This window comes from Berghia stephanieae, chromosome 11 (genome assembly GCF_034508935.2).
Source record: "Berghia stephanieae isolate SIO BIC M18660-M18661 chromosome 11, UCSD_Bste_1.3, whole genome shotgun sequence".
Taxonomy (NCBI): domain Eukaryota; kingdom Metazoa; phylum Mollusca; class Gastropoda; order Nudibranchia; family Aeolidiidae; genus Berghia; species Berghia stephanieae.
In genome coordinates, this window is record NC_088370.1 from 7,078,217 (window position 1) to 7,095,363 (window position 17,147).

At 36.8% G+C, this 17,147-nt stretch overlaps 1 protein-coding gene across 2 annotated transcripts in view; it reads left to right on the forward strand.

Annotated features, from left to right (window-relative positions):
* LOC144956954 (phospholipid-transporting ATPase ABCA3-like) overlaps positions 1-17,147 on the forward strand; it is a 45,630-nt gene that overhangs the window by 16,957 nt on the left and 11,526 nt on the right. For both annotated transcript variants that reach the window (XM_078887799.1, XM_078887800.1), the window contains exons 7-17: positions 39-220; positions 2,105-2,251; positions 3,431-3,548; positions 4,871-5,025; positions 5,793-5,948; positions 6,383-6,593; positions 8,549-8,798; positions 9,713-9,948; positions 12,820-13,163; positions 13,583-13,756; positions 16,124-16,207. In XM_078887799.1, coding sequence (XP_078743925.1) covers positions 39-220; positions 2,105-2,251; positions 3,431-3,548; positions 4,871-5,025; positions 5,793-5,948; positions 6,383-6,593; positions 8,549-8,798; positions 9,713-9,948; positions 12,820-13,163; positions 13,583-13,756; positions 16,124-16,207 — 2,057 coding nt within the window. The remainder of the gene's footprint in view (positions 1-38; positions 221-2,104; positions 2,252-3,430; positions 3,549-4,870; positions 5,026-5,792; positions 5,949-6,382; positions 6,594-8,548; positions 8,799-9,712; positions 9,949-12,819; positions 13,164-13,582; positions 13,757-16,123; positions 16,208-17,147) is intronic.

Below are 17,147 nucleotides of genomic sequence, written 5' to 3' on the forward strand. Positions count from 1 at the left end.
ATCATCATCACCACCATCATTCCCATATCTCTCTATAGGCGAAGGTGTCCATTGGAACAATTTCCACCATCCTGCCACTGTTGACGACGACCTCAGCCTGTTGGATTGTATGATAATGTTGATGGTGGACTCTGTCCTTCACCTCGTTGTGTTTTGGTATCTGGACAACGTATGGCCAGGGGAATTTGGTGTTCCAAAGCCATATTACTTCTGTTTTACGGTATGAAAGACTCAGATATTGTCTGTAAATTGAAGTAAAATAAAAAGTATAGGGCAATATTTCTATAGGGCAATATTCACTAAACGTGCTCAAAGGGCTTTAATAATGATGATAATAATAATAATAATAATAATAATAATAATAATAATAATAATAATAATAATAATAATAATAATAATAATAATAATAATATACTTTATTCATCTAAAAAAATGGAAATTCGTGGCATGCATAAAAATGTATAAACACAAAGTTGAGAATCTATGGCGACAATGTATACATATATATATATATGCAAATGTACAATCATGTAAAAATATACAACCAAGAACCAATAGCAACACCTTATATATTAATTTAATAAATTGAGCTATAATTCTGGTCTTTAGTCCGAACTTGTGAGTGTATATTTAAAATATATTTACAAGGGATTCCCAGCCAACAGTAACACTCCACAAATACAACGAGACATGAAGACTGTTAATGGCAAGGTACTCATTTTGATACAGTGAGAGAATGTTAGTAAAAGGCATTTTCCAAGGACTTAACCATGCGCCGAGTTAGGTTTAGACCCAGGACCTTCCAATCTGAAAGAGACTATCATACCACAAGACCAAATAGCCACACTACAAAGCAAATATGATTTTTTAAAAATAAAATGAGAGGTTAAAAAGATCATCATAATGATAATAATAATAATAATAATATAATAATAATAATAATAATAATAATAATAATAATAATAATAATAATAATAATAATAATAATAATAATAATAATAATAATAGATCTTTATTGTCCATAAATATGGCAATTTGTCATTTAGTTACACTTGTTATACCGTTATATGATAACTATAACATTGAACAGATATTTCACTATTACTTATTTTCTCTCTCTCTCTCTCTCTCTCTCTCTCTCTCTCTCTCTCTCTCTCTCTCTCTCTCTCTCTCTCTCTCTCTCTCTCTCTCTCTCTCTCTCTCTCTCTCTCTCTCTGATGTCTCTAATGAAGAAAATTAATAAAGCAGCTTTGAAAAAGAACAAATTGCCGTGAAAAGTTTCGGGCTCAAAACCTTTCTTCGACCAATAAGAAAAACAATAACACCATTAGTACACAACTTCAAATCCAGACAGACGACAGAGAAATACTTGTCATGTCTTGTCTGCCAGTGAAACCATCATGAAATCTGTTTTTGTTGTTTGCTGAAGAAGGGTTTTCAGCCTGAAACATTCCCATCCCAAAAAAAAATCAGTCGACCTCGACTGAGGATCAAACTTCAGACCTTCTGATTACCGGTCAGACGTGTTGCCATTAATACTACTGTGTAATGGCAACACGTCTGACCGGTAATCAGAAGGTCTGAGGTTTGATTCTCAATCGAGGTCGACGGATGTTTTGGGATGTTTTTTTTTGTTTTTTTTTTTCTTGTAATGTTCTTTCTTGCTTTGTCTGACACCTTTCATACACGCTTGTTCAGTTATTTATCTTACACCGGTGCCTGCTCCTTAATTTCACCATTTCATACTCACTTGTTAAATTCTTTATCTTACATCATTCTTTATGAATCCTTGATTTGGCTATGAATTATTATTATTATTATTATTTTTATTTTTTTTATTTTTTTTTTTCACTAAAAATTGATAATTTATATTGTAAAGTGCCCAGAGCTTGTGTTTTACACGAGAATGAGCGCTGTATAAATGTGTATTATTATTATTATTATTATATTATTATTATTATTATTATTATTATTATTATTATTATTATTATTATTATTATTATTATTATTATTATTATTATTATTATCAGTGCCTGCTCCCTAATTTCTCAATTTGATATCTCCCTGATATTGAATGTTTCTTTCTCTGTTTGGATTCTCCCAGAGGGCCTACTGGTTTGGATCAACTGACAAAACTGCCCTGTCCCGAAAACTGTCCAGGGTCGACTCCATGAACGAAGAAAAACGGTTGAGATTTGAAGAAGAGCCAGCAAACCTCAAACCTGGAATAACCATCAAAAACCTCACAAAGGTTGGATTTTTATCTGTTTTTTATAACAAGTTACAAATGGAAATAAATCTCAAAGCACTTGGAGGTTTCGACGAAAGGCGCTATATAAATATGCTTATTATTATTATTATTATTAAAACAGGAATATTCATTGAAAATTTCACAAAGGTTGTATTTTGGGATCTCATTCGCATTTTAATTTACAAATCAAAGCACACCTCAAAACTGGAATCTCCATCAAAAAACTCACAAAGGTATTTCTATGTATTGTATTTCTATCTAGTATTTTTACTTCCAAATTACAGATCAAATCTTGCTGGCTTTTTATTCAGTGCGTGCTCCCAAATTTGTCAATTTTGCTTTTCTAAATGAGAAAAGGGTACCCTCAAACAGTGATGAAAAAAATAATAGCTTTATATTTGGACTCTACGATGTTATTTCAAATAATTTTATACAAAGCGGTAACTTGAATTTGATTAGAGCTATGCTGCTGATTCGGGGGGGGGGGGGGGGTCCCTATAGCTCAGTTGATAGAGCACTCACTTCACAAGCAAAGGGACCAAGATTGATTCTGGGTGCAGTCAAGATTTTTTTCTGATCCCCCTGTTTACCCAGCAGTGAATGGGTAGCTGGGCCTGCTAGATCTGGCTGAAGTACTTTGCAATAGACTAGCATCCTATCCAAAAGGTAGCAAGCAATTGCTACTGTCCGTTTCACGCTAGTCTATCGTAAAGTACTTTCCACCAGATCTAACATATCCAGCTACCCAATCACTGCTGGATTGACAGGGGGGTCATAAAAAAAATCTTGACTACACCCAGGATCAATCTCGGTCCCTTTGCATGTGAAGTGGGCGCTCTATCAACTGAGCTATTGGGCCCCCGGCAGTTATTAAACCTTTACTTGAAATACTTTACCTTGATAAAGTTATATAAATAATAATAGACCAGTGTTTAACATATCTTTTCTCTTGAAAAAATTCAGAGAATCTCGTATTGAAGAGACTATAAGCAAATCTGCATATCAATTAACAAAGGTAAAAAATTAGAATATTTCATCTTAGCTGAGATAAAGGTTCTTATCAGAAGATCTTTGTTTCCTTATAGACAATTACAATTAAGGGGAGAAAACTCAACCAAATGGACACGCATGTTTTGTGCAAAGCCTTTATTTATTTTTTTGGTTGCTTTTCGTTTTCAGGTCTTTGGCAAAGACACGGCTGTCAACGGATTGTCTTTGAACATGTACGAGGGTCAAATCTCCGTCTTGTTGGGTCACAACGGAGCAGGGAAAACCACGACGATGTCCATGTTGACAGGTAGGTCTTTGTCCATTCCGATTCGTCACTGACTAGCTCAAGACAGTGTTCTTCCAGGCTGGTTGAAATACAGTTGTAAAATATTTGTCCTTGACCTTGTGTGAGGTGGATCCGATCTGCCTCATGACAGTTTTATGTCTGAATGTTTGAAATACAGTTATGAAATAGTTGACCTTGGCCTTGTGTGAGACAGTGTTATGTCTGAATGGTTTAAATACAGTTATAAAATAGTTGACCTTGACCTTGTGTGAGACAGTCTTATGTCTGAATGGTTTAAATACAGTTATAAAATAGTTGACCTTGGCCTTGTGTGAGACAGTCTTATGTCTAAATGGTTTAAATACAGTTATAAAATATTTGTCCTTAACCTTGTACGAAAGTCAGATCTTTGTCTTGTTGGTTCCATGAGTTTGCCCATGTTGACAGATTGGTCTTTCTTCATATGTAACCCACCATATCAAACTGGTGTTGCAGATGTTGGAAATCGGATTTGAAGTACCAAGATTTAAATTAGAATTTTATAATTTACTCTTTTATTGATAATAATAATAATGATAATAATAATAATAACAATAATAATAATAATAATAATAATAATAATAATAATAACAATAATAATAATAAGAAGAAGAAGAAGAAGAATCTCAACTGCACCCAGGATCGATCTCAGTCCCTTTGCGTGTGAAGCAAGTGCTCTACCAACTGAGCTATCAGGGCCTCCAGTTTAGTAAATAAGCACTCTTATCACACTCGACTTAGATCGGAAGGTTCTGGGTTTGAGTCCTCTCAGTGCATAGTTGAGTCCTTGGAACATTCTCTCACTGTACTCAGGTGTAAAAATGAGTACCTGGCTGTTAACAGCGTTGTCTCTGTCCGGGGAAAAAATTTGTAATGTCCCCTAACAGGCGTCATGTCTCACATGTCTCACTCTAAATATTAATTGTTGCTGTTGGCTAGGGACCCCTTGTAAAGTGCTTTGAGCATATTTAGTGGATATTACGCTATATAAAAGCTCAACTTTATAAATTTGCTAATTTTTTTTAAAATGAACAAAATTCACTGTTTTTCTTAAATAACAATGTGAAATTGACTGTAAGCTTCAATTTAATTACGAAAACAGATAGAATGGATGTTTCGGGTTTCCCCTTTATCAACAAACAGGATGAATGAAACATTACAGATGAATGACATTCATCTTTACAACGCCACTACCACATCATCTCATTCATCTTTAATTAAGTTGAAGCTTACACTCAATTTCACATTGTTATTTATTTCTTCGAGCTTCGAGCAGAAACATTTACATTACTGTTTTTCTTAAGGTTTCATCTCTCCAACGAGTGGTTCCGCTATCGTCAACGGTTACAACATCACTGATAATCTTGATGGAGTCAGAAGCAGTCTCGGGTTATGTCCCCAGCACAACATCCTGTTTGACGCACTCACTGTGAAGGAGCATCTCCAGTTCTTTGCCAGAGTTTGTATTTCTATTCATTCATCAAATTCAATTGCTTTATACTCAATGCTAAGCATGTTGAGCCTGTCTGGTTCATATGCGGTCTTGTGGTATGGCACTCTCTTTCAGATCGGAAGGTCTAAGGTTTGCAGGCACCAAATTCAAAATCTACGGGGCTATTGTATATTTTCTGCACCCTCCTGGTTCTTTAATCACTGTTATGGCCTAAATGTCTCAAGGTGGATCATAGTTGAGTCCTTGGAAAAGGCTCTTTACTCATATTCTTTCACTGTACTGACGTGTAAAATGAGTACCTGGCCATTAACAGTGTTGTCTCTGTCCAAAAAAAATTGTAATATCACCTAACGGGCGTCATGTCTCGTTCTACATATTGCTGTTGGTCAGGGACCCTTTGTAAAGTGTGTATATATATATATGTATATATTGTCATAGCCATCATCATCATTATCATCATCATCATCATCATCATCATCATCATCATCACAACCATCATTATCACAACCATCATTATCATCATCATCATCATCATCATCATCATCATCATCATCATCATCACAACCATCATTATCATCATCATCACCACCATCACAAATAAGTAATTTATTTGATTTTAGTCTATTTCCAATTCTATGAAAATGCTGGTTTAGGTAATGAATAAATAATGTTTTGATTTGTGTTCTAAATTGGCAAACGGCCTGAAATAAGCTAAGAATTGAATCAAATTGTTTTGAAAGTATCAGCCTCAATTTATTTCCTCCATTCCACAGCTGAAAGGAGCAACCAATGAACAAGCAGAGAAGGAAATTGACCCACTTCTCACTGAAGTCGGACTTCTGGGGAAGAAAAATGAATTATCTGTGAAATTGTCTGGGGGACAGAAAAGGAAATTGTCAGTGGCCATCGCTCTCATTGCAGGATCCAAGGTAGGGCATTCATTGATGTATGGGTGAATGCTAGAATATGCCTATTTTAGAAGAAACGGCCAGTGGAGCTGGAGTTTATCCCGGTTTCTATAGCGTGATACGGACATTAGCAATTGCTCGCTATCTTTTGGATAGGATGCTAGTCGGTCGTAAAGTACTTTCCTCCAGATCTAACTGGTCCAACTACCCAATCACTGATGAGGTCAGAACAAAATCTTGACTTTGGAAGCAGTGGCTCTTCAAATGTGTGTTGGTGCAATGCCAGCCAGTCGATGGAGGACTGGAACTGCAGTTGCTTTCAAGTTACCAGCAATTGTCATTAATCAGAATATAAACTTTTAAGGTTACAGACAGGTTTGTGTATTGATACGTTATATCCGGCTGGTGGATGTTGTGAGTTTTTTACTTATCATCAATATTGAATTTTCCACCAGGTGGTGATTCTAGACGAGCCATCGTCTGGGATGGACCCTGCTGCTAGAAGACAGACGTGGACGGCCTTACAGAATCACCGTGAAGGCCGCACCATTTTACTCACCACTCATTACATGGACGAGGCAGATGTTTTGGGGGACCGGATTGCCATCATGGCTGAAGGCGTCGTCAAATGCTGTGGAACCTCCATGTTTTTGAAAAAGCTCTATGGTACGTTGTTTTAGTTAAAGTATGTGAAACCTCCATGGTACGTTGTTTTAGTTAAAATATGTGGAACCTCCATGTTTTTGAAAAAGCTTTATGGTACGTTGTTTTAGTTAAAGTATGTGAAACCTCCATGTTTTTGAAAAAGCTTTATGGTACGTTGTTTTAGTTAAAGTATGTGAAACCTCCATGTTTGTGAAAAAGCTTTATGGTACGTTGTTTTAGTTAAAGTGTGTGAAACCTCCATGTTTTTGAAAAAGCTTTATGGTACGTTGTTTTAGTTAAAGTATGTGAAACCTCCATGTTTTTGAAAAAGCTTTATGGTACGTTGTTTTAGTTAAAGTATGTGAAACCTCCATGTTTTTGAAAAAGCTTTATGGTAAGTTGTTTTAGTTAAAATATGTGGAACTTCCATGTTTTTGAAAAAGCTTTATGGTACGTTGTTTTAGTTAAAGTATGTGAAACCTCCATGTTTTTGAAAAAGCTGTATGGTTAAGTTGTTTTAGTTAAAGTATGTGAAACCTCCATGTTTGTGAAAAAGCTTTATGGTACGTTGCTTTAGTTAAAGTATGTGAAACCTCCATGTTTTTGAAAAAGCTGTATGGTTAAGTTGTTTTAGTTAAAGTATGTGAAACCTCCATGTTTTTGAAAAAGTTTTATGGTACGTTGTTTTAGTTAAAGTATGTGAAACCTCCATGGTACGCTGTTTTAGTTAAAGTATGTGAAACCTCCATGGTACGCTGTTTTAGTTAAAGTATGTGAAACCTCCATGTTTTTGAAAAAGCTTTATGGTAAGTTGTTTTAGTTAAAGTATGTGAAACCTCCATGGTACGTTGTTTTAGTTAAAGTATGTGAAACCTCCATGTTTTTGAAAAAGCTTTATGGTACGTTGTTTTAGTTAAAGTATGTGAAACCTCCATGTTTTTGAAAAAGCTTTATGGTACGTTGCTTTAGTTAAAGTATGTGGAACCTCCATGTTTGTGAAAAAGCTCTATGGTACGTTGTTTTAGTTAAAGTATGTGGAACCTCCATGTTTTTGAAAAAGCTTTATGGTGAGTTGTTTAGGCTTTAGCCTATAGTGAACCCCAATAGCTCAGTTGGTAGAGCACCCACTTTGCGTGAAAAGGGACTGGGATAGGTCCCAGGTGAGATCAAGATTTGTTTCCCCCCCCCCCCGCCCTATCCCCTTATCTACCTACTAGTGGTTGAGTTTCTTGCTCTGCAAACTGTTAGTTTTTGTGGAAATTACCTTGGAGTAGACTAGCATCCGATCAAAGAGGTTTTTCTGAAGTCAATAAACAGGCATGCCAAATGTTACGAAAAATTCGTACAGTTACGAAAATTTTGGTTCCAATTTTTAAAAAACTTGTTGAAAATAAAACTTGATGCCAAACTATGTAATTATAAGGAGTAAATTGTTGATTTTTAACGTCAACTGTAGCAACTACAACTTTTATTTCCCAAGAATTACAAATTTCTAACTTCTCAATCAGGCAAGTCTGTACAATTCTCTAACTTTTGATTCTTGTCATTGGATTTTTGTTTAGCTCAGTTGGTAGAGCACTCGCTTCACAAGCAAAGGGACTGAGATCGATCCCGGGTGCAGTCGAGATTTTTTTTCTGACCCCCCAAACCCCTGATCAACCCAGCAGTGATTGGGTAGCTAGGTCTGGTAAATCTGGCTGGGGGGGGGGGGGGTCAGAAAAAATCTGGACTGCATCCGGGATTGATCTCGGTCCCTTTGCTTGTGAAGCGAGTGCTCTACCAACTGAGCTATCAGGGCTCCCAAGGTCACACTATGTATTTCATTAGACTGGTCACGTCACGATTTCATTGGACTGGTCATTATAGCAGTTCCCCCCCCCCCCCCCCCCCCCCCCCCCCCCCCCCCCCCCCGGCCCCCAACCCCCTCCTGCTTCTTCCACTATTTCTCTTGATTTATTTTCCCTTATTTCATCCAGGTGCTGGCTACCACCTCGTGATTGTCAAAAGTCCGTCCTGCATTGTTGACAAAATAACGGAAGTGATTACCTCCCATATCAACACAGCCAAACTGGAGACAATCATAAATCAGGAAGTCACATACCTGTTGCCAGAGAAAGAAACAGCCAAATTTCCACCCCTGTTCATGGTGCTGGATCAAGAAAAGGACAGGCTCGGAATTAGTAGCTTTGGCACGTCGGCGACAACCATGGAAGAAGTCTTCTTGAAGTAAGTTAAATTTTATATTTTATCTCACTCAACCCTAACACGGGGGGGTCCTGATAGCTCAGTTGGTAGAGATCTCGCTTCACATGCAATTGGACTGAGATTGATCCCTGGTGCAGTCAAGATTTTTTTCTGACACCCCCTCCCCCTGTCCACCCAGCAGTGATTGGGTAGCTGGGTCTGTTAGATCTGGTGGAAGGTACGTTGTAATAGACTAGCGTCCAATCCAAAGGGTAGCAAGCAATTGCTATTGTCCATTTCACGCTATAGAAAACAGGAATAAACTCTGACTCCATGGGTCCTCTGGCTCTGATGGACTACATGTTGTTTTTTTTAACCCTAACACCAACCATTGCACAAACCTCCATTTTCTACTACACCAACCCTTGTGGCATTTACCAACATCTGTTCATTTGAAAAAAACTTGAGATTTTATATAGTACAATATCCGCTAAATGTGCTCAAAGCGCTTTACAAGGGGTCCCTTGCCAACAACACTTAAATCTAGATGTACTTAAATGAGTCAATGTGTAATGAAATATAGGGAGTACAAATGACTCTGATTAAAGTACAACACAAAGTACAAAGTAAATGATATCTCAGCCTTTGGTAAACAAGAACAGGAATTATGTTATATTACATCTTTGCATTATGGTTAATAAGAGAAAGAGTCTTTGAAAAGAAAACATTATAGGTAAAAATGTGTTTATTATTATTATTATTGTTATTATTATTATTATTATTATTATTATTATTATTATTATTATTATTATTATTATTATTATTATTATTATTATTATTGTTATTATTGTTATTATAATTATTGTTATTAGTATTATTGTTGTTATTATTATTATTATTATTATTATTATTATTATTATTATTATTATTATTATTATTATTATTATATCATATAGAGTTGGAGAAAGTGCGCATCACCACGACGAGACAGGGGATGAAGAAATGCAAGATGTGAACGGATTCTCTGGACATGGTGACACAGGTGGAGTGGCCCACGGCCACGAAGGAGCCAACGAGAAAACGCCTCTCACAGAGGAAGCTCCTGGCCACATCAACATGGATGGAACGACTGTCAGGTTTTCTACCGATGAGATTGCTGTGGTCGACATGAACCAGAAGGGCGATTCCATCAGTAAGTAAAATGTATCTGTACTGCTGTCTTATGACAAAAAGACGTCAGCACCACTGGAGTTAGTGTTGAGCCATGGTCGGAAATTAAATCTGTTCGAGATTTTAAGGATTTGTTTTATGGTCTAATTTCCAATTGTTGTTTTTCTGATAGTGTTATATCGTACATTATTCCAGCCCTCCCATTGGAAAACCCTATCATTTCTTAGTAAATACGTAATCGTCGAATAATGCTTTGAACGCTTTGAATAAAAATGTATTCAAACGATTGCAGAATATTTTCTGACATTTTATTGGTGTGAAATTGGTGATTAAAAATAATCTTTTGGTGTGCATGAATACAAATCCAACGTTTTTATTTTTGGGTTGAATTGTCATACAAGCAGAAGGAGAAAGATACAAATTATGGTGAATAAAAGTACTAATACCATACCATTTGGTTACAAAATATCTAATAATCTTACTTGGAGGTGGTGGAATAAATGTATTCTTTCATTTCTTTGTATTTATTAAGCTCGTTATATTTTTATTGTGTAATAACATATGCTTGCAAGTTTGTTTTGTTGTTGGGCACGATATAAATAACTCGTTTAATAAATACATAAAGAAATGAAAGAATCATATATGACCACATGACCCAGATAGTATTGTGCACTGTGAAACGGGAATTCCCATTATATAAATAGCTCATTTTTTGTTAACATTGGCACTTAAATCTTTTTACCATATGACAACGGTATACCCGACCTGTTTAGAAGTATTAATTGAAAATAAAGAGGACGACTTTTTAAAAAATGAAGAAAATACTCAACATAGAATGTTTCAGGCTCAAAATCCTTCTTCAGCCAACTTTGCCTGAAGAAAGGTATTGGGCAGGGAACCGTCTGACATTCTGCTTTTAGTCTTTAGTTCAGGTTTGTCTCATTGTCCATTCATTTAACAAAATTATTTTCAGTTTCTTCTCATTAATCATTCATTAACAAAATTACTCTCAGTTTCTTCTCATTAATCGTTCATTAACAAAATTACTTTCATTATTCATTCATAAACAAAATTATTTTCAGTTACTTCTCAATACTCATTCATTAACAAAATTACTTTCAGTTTCCTCTCATTAATCATTCATTAAACAAAACTATTTTCAGTTTCTACTCATTAATCATTCATTAAACAAAACTATTTTCAGTTTCTTCTCATTAATTATTCATTAACAAAATTACTTTCACTATTCATTCATTATTCATTCATAAACAAAATTATTTTCAGTTACTTCTCATTACTCATTCATCTACAAAATTACTTTCAGTTTCCTCTCATTAATCATTCATAGAATTATTTTCAGTTCTCTGTCATTAAGCACACATTCACACAATTATTTTCTGTTTCCCCTTCTATCAAGACAAGGTATCCAATTCGTTTTATAATTGATAAAATGTGCTATTAATAGACGGTCTTTGACCTTTATTGGATTTTCAGACCGAGGAATGAGCCTGACCTTGGGAGGGTTATCTCCAAGGTTATGAAATATTCAATATTGGTCAAAAACTGTATTCTAACACCCCAGTTGTACAATTTCCTATAAAATCATCGTTAAAGTCAGTGAATAGGGAATGAGATTTGCGGAAGAGTAGCTTCCCTTGATTGGACGTCACCTTACAGAGAGAACGTCAATTTGGTTTTGAAGTGTCTCAAGCCGCTTTCACCGGAAGCGAGGACGAGAAATGCATGCGCACAACCATCATGACGTTCTCTCTCTAATAACTTTTCCGCCGGTGATGTCACAGACTATGGGTGACGTCCAATCAAGGGATGCTACTCTTCCGCTAATCTCATTCCCTATATGAAAAGATCAGAAAAGTAAATATAATTTCCAATAAGTTGAGATTAGAAGTAGATTTTGATTTAATTTGAACTGTAAACATTTTTTTTAAATCACATTGTTGCGTATTACTCCTCTTTGTTTTTATGTATTACTCCCCTTTGTTTTTATGTATTACTCCCCTTTGTTTTTATGTATTACTCCCCTTTGTTTTTATTATTTAAGCGATATAGCAAGTTATGGTGACCCAACTTAATACGAGTTCTGTTCTGTGCAAAATTATTTTAAAAGGTGAAGGTCATAAGTCGTTGATTTTTTTTTGATAAATGACTGCTTACCTTGACCTTTGATTTAAATTGTTTAAGCCAATGATACAATTACGTCATGAACGGTCTTTGATGCATTTCTAGCTTGACTGGTTTATTCCTATTAGAGACCAGGACAGGAGTGTTAAAATAGCAGACCTTCCTAGTACTACGAAACATTTGTAGAATTACGACATTTTGGCAACAATTTCAGACCTTCATGAGCATCTCTAAGTCATTGACACTTATCGATTCTGAAAGTTGATGCCAGTCTACATCATTTGAAGGATTTTGAAGTGTTATTTAATCATCATCAGCATATTATTATTATCATTACTATTATTATATTATTATAATATTATTATTATTATTATTATTATTATTATTATTATTATTATTATTATTATTATTATTATTATATTATTTTATTATTATTTATTATTATATTATTATTATTATTATTATTATTATTATTATTATTATTTTTTTTTTTTTTTTTTTTTTTTTAAATTATTATTATTATTATTATTTATTATTATTATTATTATATATTATTATTATTATTATTATTATTTATTATTATTATTATTATTATTATTATTATGTTATTATTATTATTATTATAGATTGTTGAACAATAAAGTAAACGATAGCGACTTCTCTTTTTATCTCCTAAAAATGACGAATTTTTAAATGTTCAAGCAGGCAGGGTTGTAATAGTTTATTATTTTCATTTTGTCTTTGTAAACAGAACTGATGAAGGGATACGAGAAGAACTTTGGATTTGCTTTGGAAATCGGCAAAATGCGGGGCATCTTCGTCAAAAAAGCCTTGCACACGTGGAGAAATCGCACTATCACCTTGGTCCAGCTTCTACTGCCCGTCATTTTTGCCATTTTGGCTTTGGCCATTGACAAACTCAAACCTGAGAGTGAGAACGAGCCTCCCCTGACCTTGAACTTGTCCCCGTTTGAATCGACCATCATTCCAACGACTGCTGGCTTCGATGCAACACTTCAGAGGAAACAGTTAGAGAAGGTGTACGGTCAGCAATTTGGCGGTAAAGACAAAGTGGAGTCTTTTGATGTGTCTAAGGTAAGAGATGAAAATGTGACTATTCAAAAATTGGGGTTTCCGACAGCTAAGTTGGTAGAGCACTCGCTTCACATTCAAAGGAACTGAGATCGATCACGGGTCGAGATTTTTTCTCTTACCTTTTCTTGGATGCTTCAATTGTAAATCGAGAACTTTTTACTATTCCATATTCTTCCTTTTTTCTGGCGCTAATATGACCTAAATATGTTGTAAGCGCCGTAAAACCCTTAAAAACAAACATCTGCACTTGTTGTCTTACTGTAATATGTTTTGTTTTATATCACTGTAAAGGACTTAGAGCCTGTAACAATGGGGTGAAATGCTATATAAATGCCATTTATTATTATTATTCCATTCAACAAACTGGTCTGGTTTTGGTTATGTGAATTTTCATGTAACATTCTCTTTATCTCTGTCAGTATGACACGTATGGCAACTACACAATAGACCAAACCAAGACTATGGGTATCAGCACATTCAACAAGCGCGTCATCATTGGCTTAGAACTGGAGACAAAGACACACGATTCCAATGGGCCAATGCAAGCAATCTCTCACTACAATGGACAACCACTGCATTCAGAATTTATTGGGGTAAGTATTGTCAGGTTTGGAGGGGGAGATAACCACTGTATTCAGAATTTATTGGGGTATTTGTTGGGTGGGGGGGGGGGGGGGGGGGGAGGGGGGGGGGGAAGAGGACAACCACTGCATTCAGGATTTATTGGGGTAAGTATTGGTTGGGTGAGGGGGGGGGGAGGAGGGGAGACAACCACTGTATTCAGAATTTATTGGGATATTTGTTGGGTTGGGGGGGGGGGGGGGAGGGGGGGGGAGAGCACAACCACTGCATTCAGGATTTATTGGGGTAAGGTTGGGGGGGGGGGGGTAGAGAGGAGGGGGAGACAACCACTGTATTTAGAATTTATTGGGGTATTTGGGGGGGGGGGGGGGGGGGGGGGGGGAGAGGACAATTACTGCACTCAGGATTTATTGGGGTAATTGAGCTTTTTTTGTAAAGCGCTTTGAGCACATTTAGTGGATATTGCGCTATATAAAGCTCAATCAAATTGGGGTAAGTATTGGGTGGGGGGGGGGGGGGGGGGGGGGTAAATGGATTGAATGGAACCTCATGGGGAAAATTTATACTTAAAAAAAACGTTCACTTTTATTTAAAACACAATATCCACTAAAATTGGGAGCTCTGGTTGCTCAGTTGATAGAGCACACTACTGTCTCAAGCAAAGGGAACGAGGTTGATCCTAAATGAAGCCTTTATCTTTTATCCTCTGGACGCCAAACCATCCACCTTGGTGTGATTGGGTAACTGGGTAAGTTAGATCTTATGGTAATTTCTTAGCGTCCTATCCAAAGGGTGGTAAACAATTGCAATTGTCAGTCTAGCACTACAGAAACTGGGATTAACTCCTGTTCCGTGTATCCTATGGCTTTGAAGGACTAAACATCCACTAAATGTGCTCAAAGCACTTTACACATAGGACATATCCATTTCATTATCACATAGAATTTTTTATTTTAAATTGAGCTTCTATATAGCAGAATATCCACTAAACGTGTTCAAAGCGCTTTATAATGGGTCCCTGGCCAGCAGCAACATTTAACATGACTGACAGGACATGACGCCTGTTAGGCGATATTACAATTTTTTCGGGCAGAGACAACGCTGTTAACGGCCAGGTACTCATTTTACACCTGAGTACGGTGAGAGAAAGTAAGTAAAGAGCCTTCTCCAAGGACTCAACTATGTGCCGAGCGAAGCCCGATCCCAGGACCTTCCGATCCGAAGCGAGTGTCATACCACTAGACCATATAGGGTCTGAGTCACATTTGTATACCTCCCATAGTGGGCAGGGAGGTACATACTGTGTCTTCTAGCCTTATACCTATTTTCCAACATGCTTTCGTCTTTGTCTTGGAATGAGATTACTTTGCCCTGTTCGGAGTCTTGGCTGGGAGGGAAACAGTCAAATGCATAGTTATTGTTTTGGGAGATGATATTTTTTTCCTTGTAAACCATCTCTCTGTTATGTATTATTATATTTATTTTTAATGTATAATGTAAGCATTTAGTGTATTCCTCTTTGTTGGATTTTGTGCTTGTGTCCGGATGAGACTTATAGGTGATCTCAAACTAAGTACATTGGTGGTATGCTCTTGGAATCTACATCTGATCCCTATTTGTTCCCAGTTCCCCTATGTCTTCCTTTCTCTTGGGTGCTTCAATTGTAATTCTAGAACTTTTTACTGTCCCATTTTCTTCCTTTTTACTGGCGCTGATATAACCTAAATGTGTTGCAAGCGCCGTAAAACCCTTAAAAACAAACAAAACAAACATTTGTATACCTGCCAACTCTTACCCTTTTGGTGAAGCATTCTTATTTCCACACTTCCTTTCCGCCATTTACTCTAAAATTCTGTTTTTTTTTAAGAAATATGTTTTAAGGGAGGTAAGTAGGAAAATTAACTGCACTTAATTTCCCCATTCCATCAGTCCTGCCAGGTTTGCCAACTGGTGACAAAGGTGGCGGTAATTAATATTGATATGGAATTATCCATTGGTAAGAAATTCCTATTTTTTTATGTCAAATTCCCATTTTCTGACGTTCTGATTCCACTTTAGTAATATGAAGGGTTGGCAGGTCTGTATTTGTTGATTTCAGTGATTTTAATTTGTTATCAAGGTTGCCAACTTTCCATATATTTACAGAATTCAGGATGTTATAAACCCTCAGTATATTATCCAATCACCTGCTAAATGCGGAAAAACAGTAAATGTGTTTTATGGTTTAAAAAAAAAAATGGAATTCAGCACACAGAACAGAGTCGGCAAATGTGTTTGCGTAAAAGTTCAGTAAATTTTGGCTTCCTGGATTGGCATCCCTGTGTTTTTCTCGTCTGCTTTAATTTTCCATTTTATTTCTGTTTGTTTCATGGATACAGCTGAACTATTTGATGAATGCCTTGCTACAGTTTTATCTTGACTCCAGTTACAGTCTTCAGGCTGTGCTTCATCCACTACCCAAGGTAAGATATCATCATCATCATCTTCATTGTCATCGTCGTTATCATCCTTGATGTCATTGACATCATCATCATCATCACCTCATCATCATCATCACCTCATCACCATCATCATCATCACCATCATCATCATTATCATCCTCATCATCATCATTGTCCTCATAATCATCATCCTCATCATCATCATCATCATCATCATTGTCCTCATTATCATCATCAACATTATCATCATCAGTGTCCTCATTATCATCACCAACATCATTATCATCGTCATTGTCCTCATTATCATCATCAACATCATTATCATCATCATTGTCATCATCATTATCATCATTGTCATCATCATCATTACCATCATCATCATCATCATCATCAACATCACCATCATCAACATCACCACCACCACCACAACCACCACCATCACCACCACCACCATCATCACCACCACCATCACCACCACTCCACCACCACCACAACCACAACCACCACCACCTCACCACCACCACAACCACAACCACCACCACCACAACCACCACCACCACCACCCCACCACCACAACCACCACCACCACCATCACCACCCACCACCACCATCACCACAACCACCACCACCATCACAACCACTACCACCACCATCACCACCACCACCATCACCACCACTACCACCACCACCACCATTACCACCACCACCACAACCACCATCACACCACCATCACCACCACCACCATCACCACCATCATCACCACCACCACCATCACCACCACCCCACCATCACCATCACCACAACCACCACCACCATCACCACAACCACCACCATCACCACAACCACCATCACCACCACTATCACCACCACTACCACCACCACCATCACCACAACCACCACAATCACCACCACCACCACAACCACCACCACCCCAGCACCACAACCACCACCACAACCACCA